At 42.0% G+C, this 12,255-nt stretch overlaps 1 protein-coding gene across 6 annotated transcripts in view; it reads right to left on the bottom strand.

Moving 5' to 3' along the window:
- The window catches only part of TENM2 (teneurin transmembrane protein 2), a 1,283,414-nt gene that overhangs the window by 211,490 nt on the left and 1,059,669 nt on the right, over positions 1–12,255 (bottom strand). For all 6 annotated transcript variants that reach the window (XM_003900492.5, XM_021940242.2, XM_021940246.2 and 3 more), the window contains one exon: positions 7,956–8,078. In XM_003900492.5, the coding sequence (XP_003900541.5) occupies positions 7,956–8,078 (123 nt within the window). The remainder of the gene's footprint in view (positions 1–7,955; positions 8,079–12,255) is intronic.

Genomic DNA, 12,255 nt, shown 5'->3' with positions numbered 1-12,255 from the left:
TGCAGACTGGGAGGGGCAGACAACAGGTCACATGTATTAAGATACGATGATCAGAGAAAACTGCATCACCAGTGCATTCTCTGCAAATTGCTGCTGTTGGTGTGTGGTCTAGCTGCTTCTCACATGGGCAACTCTGTGCAGTCTGCTTTATTGAAAAGCAACCAGATTTTATTTACTTAACAATGATTAAGAAATGTCCTAAGCAATGTTGGGTGGGCCATACATTCATACTTCCATGCAATAAATATTTATCAAGCATTGACTATAATAATAGGTATTCTTTGGTCAACATCAGAGTTGGGGTGTATGTTGTATTTCCATTATCTCTTATCTAGGCAGCCTGTTGTCCAGGGTCCTGTGAATACACTTTGAGATTGAATTAGGGGCATCAAGAGAAGAGGCATTAAACAGCATCCTGTAATCATTCTGTGAGATCTCACTGGTATCCTTGGGTTCTAGGCAATGACTGGGCCTGGCATCCTGGCATGCAGGACCCAGTCCAGTTCATGTCTCCCAGAGCTGGGGCTTCCATGGCAAATCTTTCAGTCTATCAAAGAGCTGCACAATGAAAAGTGTAGATGATGATCATTTTGCCCTAAGAAGCATGTGCGTAAGATACAATGGTTCTGGCTAGTTCATCTTTGGCTTAGAGATGAGATTTCTGGGTTTTTAGAGGCAACATTCTAATGATCAATTTTACAGGATAGTCCAACTCTATAACTCCACGGAAGATTGCTCATGTAAATGTGAAACTATTACCTATATCTGAAACATGTAACTAAAATTTCAACCAGTTAAATAAGACTGATGTTGAGCAAAACGACAGCCTTCCATAGCCACATTAGGAGCTAATCATTTCAGAAAATGTTGCCATAATTCATTTACAGAAACAGCGAAACTATTCCCCAAACAAGTGATAAAGGGAATGGACTCATAGTCATACCAGGGAAATGAAGCCGCATATTAATACTTCCTAACTTAACCGAACTCCGGAGGCACCTCGGCATAAATCTGCCTTGCAGATTATTCTGCCTCACATATTTTTATCTATTGCAAATAAAATTGAATTCAGAATATTGCTACAGTCATTACACCTCGTTTCCATTTATTTGGGAATCAGGACAACCATCTGAGGGTTCCGTTTAACCAATAGATAAGTGAAAAGATTCTTCCAAGGACCTTAGATTCACTGCCCAAGAATACAGCTCATCCGAGACATCAGCAACCCATCAGCCTTCACCCTGCTGCTGGCTGGCTATACTTCAGGAATGTAATTCCATCCTGAAAGTCACTGCTTCTGTGATGGTGTTCACAACATCACACAATAATGACTTTTAGAAAATGTTTAGCTCTTGGGACTACATGTGGCTTTTACATCTTTTGAAATTTCAATTCATTGCATTAGATAAAAATAGTCAACTCTTTGCCGCTGGGAATGTTAACAAGTATTTACACCTATGACTCTCCAGGTGAACTTGCTCCTGCATTAATATTTAGTTTAGTTTACTGTTATTGACAGTAGCTAAAATTTATTGAGTGGCTGCTAATCACCATGTAATCTCCTGATACTCTTACAATTTTTCCTGTTTTTCAGATGAGAGAACTGAGGTTCATGGAAGATAAGTGACTTACTTAGGGTCATACAGCTTTTTACTGGTAGATCTGTAATCAAAACCCACAACTGACAGACACTAAAACCCATGTGGCTCACCCCTGTGCTGACTGCATTAAGGCCCACAGTCATCCCTTGGTATCCACAGGGTATGGATTCCAGGACGCCTGTGGATACCGAAATCTGTAAATGCTCAAGCCCCTTATATAAAATGGTGTAGTATTTTCACATAACCTATGTACATCCTCCTCTATAATTCAAATGATCTCTAGATTACTTATAATACCTAATACAATGTAAATGATATGTAAATAGTTCTTATACTATCATTTTTATTTGCATTTTTTGTATTATTATTATTCCAAATATTTTCAATCCGAGGTTGGTTGAATCTGTGGATACCTGTGGGTATGAAGGGCCAACTGTATATCAGAGGTATACCAGAGGTGCATACTTAGAGATCACAGACCAGATATCTGGGTGTAGAAGTCAATTCAGAAAGAGAAGTGTGGCCAATGAGGATATGGGAAAATGGACAGAAAGGGAAATTGGATTTCATTATTAATGCCCATGTCAAGCCACCATGATGCTATGTACAACAGAAACTATGCAATTTAGCATGGGGCTATGGATGGCAATCAAAAGCAAAAGTCCACCGGTATAAGTGCATGTAAGTTGTACCCATCCGCAACAATGGAGAACAGCATGGCCTCCTAAAGGAGGGGAGTTGTTGGGTTGGTAATTAGGATGTTGGTATATTTGCCAGTAGACGTGCAGTAATGGGGTGTTTGGCTCAAACATAATGACCCTTTGCCCTTCTGGGAACTTCACCGACTTTGGAAAAGCCCCATATAGGGAAGTGATCATTTCAAAACCCTGGGCTGTGTTCATTGAGAGGCTGATGAGAGCCAGCGGAAGAATTTACCAACCTCCCTGCTAATCTGGCTCCTAGTACCATGCATTAAGCCAACTAGTAAAAATCATTATGAAGTTTTTGCTGAAAGGGCAAGTGTAGAAAAACATGTTTCTAAACAGAATAACAGTCTTTGCCATTTTTTTCCAAGTTGCATACCATCTGGAAATTCTAATTTTTTTTTCAAAGGGTAGGAAGGAAATGTGCTCCAGGCACAAATAAATGTTTACAGCTGAGTTATAAACCGAGAATGGTAGGGCTTAAAACAGACAGGCTGGCAGTGATGGAACTCAAGCTGCAGTGAGACAAATAATGCAGTGTGCAGGGGGCCAACTTGGTGTACACATTGGCCCTTTGGAATAGGAAGACTTGCTTGCTGCTGACCTCATCAAGCCAATGTTGGGAAAAAATCCTCATCTGGGGCTTGGTTAATTCTTAGAAGGTAAAGGAAAAGGTGAAGTGGTATTGTCTATCTTGATATTTTGAAGGCAGTCTTCACCTTAGTTTTATTTTATATATATATATACACACACATATATGTATGTGTGTATATGTGTATATATATATATTTTGATACGGAGTCTCGCTCTGTCACCTAGCCTGGAGTGCAGTGGCATGATCTCGGCTCACTGCAAGTTTCGCCTCCTGGGTTCATGCCATTCTCCTGCCTCAGTCTCCTGACTCTCTCCTGGGTCTATAGGCACCTACCACCCTGCCCGGCTAATTTTTTTTTTTTTTTAATTTTTAGTAGAGATGGGGACTCACCATGTTAGCCAGAATGGTCTTGATCTCCTGAGCTCATGATCGGCTTCCCAAAGTGCTGGTATTACAGGCGTGAGCCACTGCATCCGGCCTATTTTTATATTTTTAAAAATAGAGACGAGGTCTCACTTTGTTGCCCAGGCAGGTCTCGACCTCCTGGCCTTAAGTGATCCTGTCACTTTAGCACCCCAAAGTGTTGGGATTACAGGCATGAGTCACTGCACCTGGTTGGTCTTCACCTTTGGAAAATATACCCTCTCAAAAGATGTGACAGGCCATGGAAACTTGTTAAATGGACCAGCTGAGAGATGTAAAGATGACATCAGTGACGACAACTAAGACTCGTGGATCATTTATTACATGCCTGATGCCACATGCAGTGTTTTACAAGGGTCACATCATTTATGATGGACAGCAAGCTTATGAGGGAGTTGCATTTCACAGATGAGGAATTGGAGGTTGGGAGAGAACAAATGACCCGCTTACAGTCATACAGTTGCTAAGTGATGGTGCTGGTGTTTTTATCCACCAGACCAGCTCCAAAATCCTATATTATAGAGCATCTTCCAATGCAAATTTACCACAGTATATTATAACTAGGGCTTGGTCAGGAAGGAAGAAGTGATGTTTTGGGAGTTTGATCTTCCTCTTCTGGTCTCCTATAACTTGGATAGTTACAGGGAAAGTTCTAGAAAAGTGGAAATGGGATTGGGAATGATACAGAGTGGTCATCAAACTTTTTTTTTTTTTTTTAAAGGGTCAGATGGTGAATATTTTAGGCTTTTTGGGCCATATAGTCTCTGTTGTACCCACTCAATTCCACCATTTTATTCTGAAAGTAGCCATAGACAACAGGTGGTAGTCATGGTGGTGCTCCATTAAAACTTGATTTATAAAAACAGGCAGCTGGCCAGATTTTGGTCCATGAGATGTAGTTTGCTGACCCCTGATATAGAGGGCAACTTGAATCTAAAATGAGTGATAGGTTTTGAGAATGATCCATGCAGTTCTATACTTGAGAGTTTATTCTTTCTTAAAATCTGTGCACAAATTGGGTACGTATGATGTGCCCTTTAAAATCTCTTGTATACTTTTCCTGGGCCTGGCCAATCAAACTGAATTCCCTTATGTTATCTGACCAGGTCAGAATACTGTATTGAATCGTCTTTCTCAAGGCTTATCTAATCCCAGATCTACAGAGAAAGTTCTCCATGCCCTTGTAATGAAGATGTATGAGTTCATTCCTTTTAACATAGAAATACACACAAGATGGTGAGTGATTCTGGCAGACTGTGTGTTCCCTCTTCTTGATGTGAAAGCCAACAACCATTCATGTTAAGGTTTAATTGAAGGAGAGCGGAAGAAAGAAAAATAAGGCTCGAACAACAACAAATGGAAAAGGGAAAGGCAAAGACCAAAGAACGTACTCTCCCAACTAATTAATCAAGTGCTTTGTTTCCACTAACATATCAGAGTGTGTAGGCTGCCCTGTCTATTAGACTTGTTCCCAAACCTGAAGAATGTAAATACTCCTAAAGACCAGGTAATGAAATCTCTATCGATGTGCCATCTTAAATGGGACTCACATGCCAGTGTTTTGCTTACATTTTAATTTGCTTCTGCTGGATACTTATCCAGTAATTGCTTAATGAGATTATCCTCCTTGGCCATGTGTGGTGTATCTTGATTAAAACATTGGAGTGAAGGAATATCGTATACCAAAAAAAGGAGGGGGTGTTATTTAATTAACTTATTGCCAATATATCTTGATTGTCTCTTTGAAACACTGGAAAAGTAGTCAATTGGAATTGATTCAGGTTATCTAAATGTATAGAATTGGGGAGTGGGGAGCCGGGAGGTCACTGGGTGTACAAATTCAAACCTAAGATCACTTTTGATCAAAGAATTAGGCATGGGTGAGAAAATTGAAAACATTTTAGTCATTTTATAAGTCAGATCTTAAAACAACTTAAGAAGAGATCTGATCTCTTTTTAAGTTTCAAATTTTATTTCGTCTCTAAGCAATTTTAAATTCTCACACTTTTTTCTTGAGTAGTCTATTGATAAAATTCACTGGACAATGATTTGGCCAACATTTTGTCTGTCTCTGCTGGGTACGGTGGCTCATGCCTGTAATCCTAGCACTTTGGGAGGCTGAGGCAGGAGGATTGCCTGAACTCAGGAGTTCGCAACCAGCGTGGGCAACACGATGAAACTCCGTCTCCATTAAAATACAAAAAATTAGTCAGGCGTGGCAGCACGCACCTGTAGTCCCAGACACTCTGGAGGCTGAGGCAGGAGAATCGCTTGAACTGGGGAGGCGGAGGTTGCAGTGAGTCAAGATTGCGTCACTGCACTCCAGCCTGGGTGACAGAGTGAGACTCTGTCTCAAACAAAACAAAACAAAACAACAAAACAACATTTTGTCTGTCACATAACTTATTTGGAAAATATCTGAACTAGTAATGTTATATGACTTATACGACAACATTTTCAAAAGCATGTTGCACATAAGGGGAAAAATTCTGGTCTTTCCAAAGACACAATGGAAAGTGTTTCTTCATTTGTTAATTTAGAGACACATAACTCTTGTACTCTTAAGACTTGTTCTCTGGGTGTGCAATGCAAAAGCTGGTGGGGAGCAGAGGCAGAAATAGAGGCTTATCACAAATGGGAGGAGTGCTTGATCTTGACCTTAATTTATGGAGGCCAGTAGAGATAATAAATTCCCATTTATGAAGGACACTACTCAAAAAGCATTGGTATATAATTTCAGAATGCATACACATATAAACAATTTCTCTGTGCCCAATGATAGAATATGCATATTCATTTCACATGTGTATTCTGCATTCTTCTGAAGGGATGAGGTGCTGACTTGTAGATTAAAGGACATTTATGGATAAAACGTGATGGAGACCCCATAAAGCAGAGTTTCCAAGGACAGCACTACTGTCATCTTGAAAGGAGATAATTCTTCATCACAGGGGGCTGTCCTGTGTATTATAGGTTGTTTAACAGCATCTCTGACCCCTATCCACTAGATGCCTGCCATGCTCCCTCCAACTGTGACAATCAAAATAGTCTTTAGACATTGCCAAATGTCCTCTAGGGGTGCAAAAATGCTATGGCTAAGAACCACTGCCCTAGAGAAAACTGAAGGAGCAGACAGTGTCAAGTACTGGAGGAGACCAGGTTTCAAATCTGAGGTCAATACATTTGGCTCTGGGCTTTTGGTCAGTTAAGGCAGAACATGGTCAGTTAAGGCAAAATATATTTTTCAGTTTTAGGTCTAGTTTAACTTACCCGATAATGGAAAGCATATAATTTCATCCTCAGATAAAACTTTTTCATGCTTACTTAAAGGTAATTTAGTGTTATGATTATGACAGATGAGTACAGCGATTCTTAAAGACTGGATAAAAAGACAAAAAAGTCATCCTCAAAGCATTAGGACAGCTCTGGGGAGGATAATTGAAGCAGCATTAGCATCTCAGGATGACTAATGTACACCTCTGGGGGCAGATGATTTCTGGAATCTTCTCTGTGGAAAATGACTGCTTGAAGGAAAGCTCCAACCTCCTGCCCAAAGACACACAGGGCACAACTCGGAGTCCAAATTTGTACCTATTTGGGTAAGTTCCTCTAACCTTCTGGGCCCAAGTTTCTCAGAGACATTTTTCCTTCCTTTAAAGTTGTTAAAGTTACACAATGCTAAGCCTGGCATGCAATAGATGCCTAATAAATGCTGCTTCCTTTTCCTTCTTTGAAATATCCCTGTAGGGTGTTTCCAAAATGTGGGGGTCAAGTGGCTATAGATGCTAAAAGGCAGAATGGAAATTTGCATGTTGGAGAAATCCTTTCATACAATCTCTCCCTCGCGATTTCCATCCTGAATTGAGCATATCTCACTGCGTGCCAGCCTGGCTAACCATTCCATTGGCTGCTCTGTCTTACTTGCTCCAGTCTCCCCCACCCCCACCCCATGGTTCTGTTTTCTCTCCTCCTTCTTAGCACCTTGTTAGCACTTTATTTTTTTTTTTTCCTGCAAGGATACAGTTGCCTGATTTCTTCAATAAACATTTCTATTGTCCCCTTCACTGTTCTGAGAAGAGAAGCTTTGTTGCCGAGTTGTCAAAACTCCTTTCTATTCTCCCCCAAAGCAGAGCAGCTCTGAGCCTTTCTCTTTCATGCCAAGCCAGGCAGCTTCCTCCCCAGGGAGGCTGCATCTGTCCTCCTGGGAGAAAGACCCAGTCTGATGGCATGTGCTGCCTGCTGCTCTCTGCCTTCTGATTAGGCAGGACTTTCTCCTGCTGCTGCTGCTGCTGCTGCCACTCCAGCTGCTGCTGTGGCTGCTGTTTCTGCACAGGCCTTGGGATGCTTTCAAGTAGCTCTGGACCATGCCAGTTACTGCAGATAGCATAGGTATGCACATTGCTCTGAGCAGGCACCACGCCAGCTCTGAGTGATCCAGCCAAACACAGCTAACAGACAGGAACAGCAAACAGCTTTTAACGGGGGCACCTATGAAAGGCAACGATTTTTTCCCCCCTTTTCTTTTCCTTTTTGCATACCTTCCAAGATTTGGGTTAGAAAACCTGAACCAGCTGGCGAGAGCTCGGAATTTTCCTGTGACCTCAAGAGGGCAAGCAGCAGCTGTAACCTCACCTTTGCCTCCAGATGGCATTGTTGCCACATCATCGTTTCCTGGTAAGCCGGTCCTTATCCCATTGTTAAAGGTGTGCCCATCTGCAGGCTGGAGTTGCCAATTGAGTCCGAGCAGATGCATTGCTGCAGGAGAGACAAAGTAATGAAAATATGAATAGATAATTCAGCAATGCAAATGTCAAGGGGGAGGGCCAGGCGCCTTTTTCCAAGCGATTGCCTTTTAAGGAAGCTGTGTCAAAAATGGCTTGCCCCAGGCCGCAGGGATTAGCTAAATACAGAAAGCAGAGATCCGAGTAGTTAGGTCTCCCCTTCTGGTGCTGCTGCTCCCAGTCTCGGGGGAGAGGATCCCTTACAGTGGGCGGAGGAGGGAGGAGAAAACACAGCCCAGATCTTCCAAACGGTGCCACAGTGGAAGCGAAAATAGCCCTTTCGAATCACAGTAAAGAGTGCTGCTCGACCACATCCATCCTTTTCTACACTCTGGACACAGTTGCTTTTAGACTGTTAGTCTAGGAGCATTGACAAGCATTGTTTTCCCCAAACTACACACTCACAAGTAAGTCAGCTTCAAAGGAGGCTACCCAAATAGTACCTGTTTGCTGGTACCTGTTCTGAACTATCAGTGCAGCCAGCAGCATCTACAGTGGTACTAGTCCACCTCCCTATTTCAAACTTTAGAATTTTTTTCCTTTCCACCCCTCTTCATGATAAGTGGATACCTTTCAGCGCATTGCAGAAAAATCTTGGCGGGTTGATGGTGGAATGGGGTCCTTTTCTGAAAACATTACTATTCCTTCTCTCTCTGTCGCTCTCACTTTAGCAGAGTATGGAATGAAACAGGGTTCTGAAGTACTGCCTGTTCTGTGCTAAGGAACTGAGCATGTCTGCAGACGTCTTGACTCCCATGGGCACCCCAAGCCTCCAAATAAACTTCTGGTCTTCCTTGTCATCCTGCCTATGTCAACTCCCCACCATGAGTTTAGCGAACGTAACACAGCCTGATGGTTCTTGGTGAGTTGTTTCTACTGAGTGGAATGAAAAGCAAACCCTAAACACCTGTATTGTTTCAAAGCCCTTATCTAAGAGATGTTTCATTTGAGAATAAGCAAGGAATTTATTCCCCTGCATGTCTCTCATCCAAATGATGTCTGGCATTTCAACTGGACACAGGTTGACGCTGTTGCTGCATTCCTACCGCTGCGGGAGAGAAAGGGCTGTTGACAGGGAAAGGTTTGGAGTCTGATGTGGGGATGGGAGAAACAATTAACCGTAGGAAACACAATTAATAATGCTTAGGAAATTGTTCACAGAGCAATTAATTCTGCATGTCTACCACCACTTAAAGTCAGACTGCATTCTATTAAGGTTAAAAAGCTATCTTCAAACAATACAGCTCAGATTGATGGCCACAGATGAAGGTGGCAAGGTGTCTGCGTGTGTGTGTGTGTGTGTGTGTGTGTGCTTTTCACATACACTCTTCTCTATCTAAGAACCATGTTTTCTTTCCATATATTCCTCTAAAGTGAAAGGCCACTGTTACAACTTCTTGAGATGATAAATAGTAATAAGAGTAAGTGACATTTACTGTACACTTTCCATCAAGGTAACACCTAATTTTCTCCTGCAGTTTATCCGTTATATGTAGGTCACTTACTTGAAGAGACCAGATTCCATTGCCTCCAATAATGACATATTTTCACTGTACAGAGGTCAGGAAATGAGAACTAATCGTGGTGGCTTCAAGATAACGATAGCTTCTGATTTGTAATTACCAGGTGAAGGGAGCCAAGGAATTAGCTATTTTAAAATAATGTTTTTTTAAAAATGATACTATTGGGTTATTGAAGCTCGCCTTGGGCCAGCTGCAGCTGCACTGGAGATGCGGTTCTTTCAAGGAGAGTCTCAAGACAGACACTGACAGGTACTGCAGGTGCCGCTGGAACCCAGGCCTAACAAAGCTTTGATTTCACATCTACAGAAGTAGCGGTGGGTCCCATCAGGCAAAGATGACAACCTCCCCAACACCCCATCTCAAACTCTTGTCAAAACTGCTCTGCTCTTATAGCACTCAATCTTGCCATTCTAAGGTGCAGAACATATTGCAACCGTCAGCTTTGGGAGAAAAGCAAGCAAACAATCCCCTAATGTTACTGAACAGGAAGAGACATCCCTGCAACTGTGTTTCCTCTGTTTCCAAAGATGCCTTCCCTCCTGCCTCCCCTCCCCACCTTTTTCTTTGTTTTGGGTTCCATAGCATCTTTTTATTTTTATTTTTTAAAAGTATCCTGAAAATAAGAAAACTACAGATGAGGTGAAAAGGGTTAGGGTCAGAGTACACCAGTAACTTCTCAGACAACTCCCAGGAGTGAGAAGAAAAATAAGAAAGTGAGATGGAGGTGGAGAAGGGGAAAAGCCAAATCTGCTGAATATGAGACCTGTCCTTCCAGAAGAAGCAACGCAACAAAAATGAAACTCAAGTTTGGGCATATTTTCTGTTGTTGAATTGAACATTAAGTAAATAAGTGAGAATTATATCGGGGGTATAACCACCTTCTCTTGTTTTTTGGGAGTGTCTGAAATAGGTTTTTGTTGGCCCTTTTTTTTTTTGATCAGCCATTCCTTCTCTCTCACTTGAGTAAGAAAGCGAGATGTTCTCTCTGGCCTGTGGGGAGGGACTAAAGTGTCCTTAGGATAAAGACCCCAGGGAGCTGTGAAGTAAATGAGTTTCCTGACTAATGAGAGCCCTATTTCTTATTCTGCTACTGATTTGCTCTATGGCTTGGACTGAGAAATCAGTCTCTCAATCAATCTCTCCCTTTACCTTTTATAAAGGTTTCCCTGTACAGGTAGAATAATGGCTCCTTAAGGGCCAGAGAGAGGTTACACATCTGCAACCCCCAAAAGATCTGACAGTGTCTTGAATATAAATGGCACTCCATCAATATTTATTAGAATAGATAATGATACACGGGGGGCAAATTTGGGGGGTTGGATTGTAGGATGTTATATGCTTATAAATAAAAAAATACATAATCAGAGGCATAGAAGATAGGATAAAACAGTGCTGGTAGCAATATGGACTAGTTTGCAAACGGAAGGATATTTTAGTTATCAGTATATCAACACCTGCTGCCAATCATTGCACCTTTTCTTTTAGCGCAGTGGCGCGATCTCCGCTCACTGCAGGCTCTGCCTCCCGGGTTCATGCCATTCTCTTGCCTCAGCCTCCTGAGTATCTGTGAGTACAGGCGCCGCCACCACACTTGGCTAATTTTGTTTTTGTGTTTTTAGTAGAGACAGGGTTTCACCGTGTTAGCCAGGATGGTCTCGATCTTCTGACCTTGTGATCCATCCACCTCGGCCTCCCAAAGTGCTGGGATTACAGGCGTGAGCCACTGCGCCCCACCACCATTGAACCTTTTCTATGGCCAGGTACCACAGTAGACATTCTAAAGGCATTATCTTAAGACTCACAGGTAGGTACTATTATCCCCATTTCACAGATGAGGAAACTATTGACTGTGAAGTTTGAGAACAGGGGGATTTCAGAATCAGAAGGAAATTACTGTGGGAGGTGGCTATCTGCTTCATATTTCACAGTGATCTGGTTACAGATTCTATGGGCAATGGAGTCTCAGCAAGCCTCATCTTTGTTTCAAAACTCATGATAATCTCATTGGGGTTGGTGAATGACCACACTCCTTCCTGAGAGGGGTTAGATATCTTTATCCTGTTGAATTCAGTACATACTTTATCACACAGTCATTCTGGGTCTTCACTGAAGATGACGTGGGCTACAGCTATGGCTGACCAGTGATAGAATACAGCATGTGTGAAGACATGAACTGTTACTGTTGTAAGCCACTGAGAGTTTGGGGTTGTTGTTACAGCAGCATGTCTGAGGCTACCTTGACTGATACTTTCACCCACAAGGAAACTAGGAAATGGCATTTTTATACAGCAAATCTCTGTGCTTTCCTTTAGGTTTTATTGGATCCTTTCTGAAACTCAGCCAGAGAGAATTAGCACATACTTTGGGCCACTGTATTTGTTTCTATGGAAAACAACAAAAAACAGCACTTTAAATGTGATGCCATAATACCTCCAATTTTAATTTACTCTCAGAACCAGACTTAGAAAGCTGAGCTGGATGGGGTGGCTCACGCCTATCATCCCAGCGCTTTGGGAGGTTGAGGCAAGAGGATTGCTTGAGGCCGGGTGTTTAAGACCAGCCCGTGTAACATAGGAAGACCTTATCTCTAACAAAAATTTAATTAATTAAAAAAAAAGAAAGCTGAGA

The sequence above is a fragment of the Papio anubis genome, chromosome 5 (genome assembly GCF_008728515.1).
Source record: "Papio anubis isolate 15944 chromosome 5, Panubis1.0, whole genome shotgun sequence".
NCBI lineage: Eukaryota > Metazoa > Chordata > Mammalia > Primates > Cercopithecidae > Papio > Papio anubis.
This window is presented reverse-complemented; position numbering and strand designations above follow the sequence as displayed.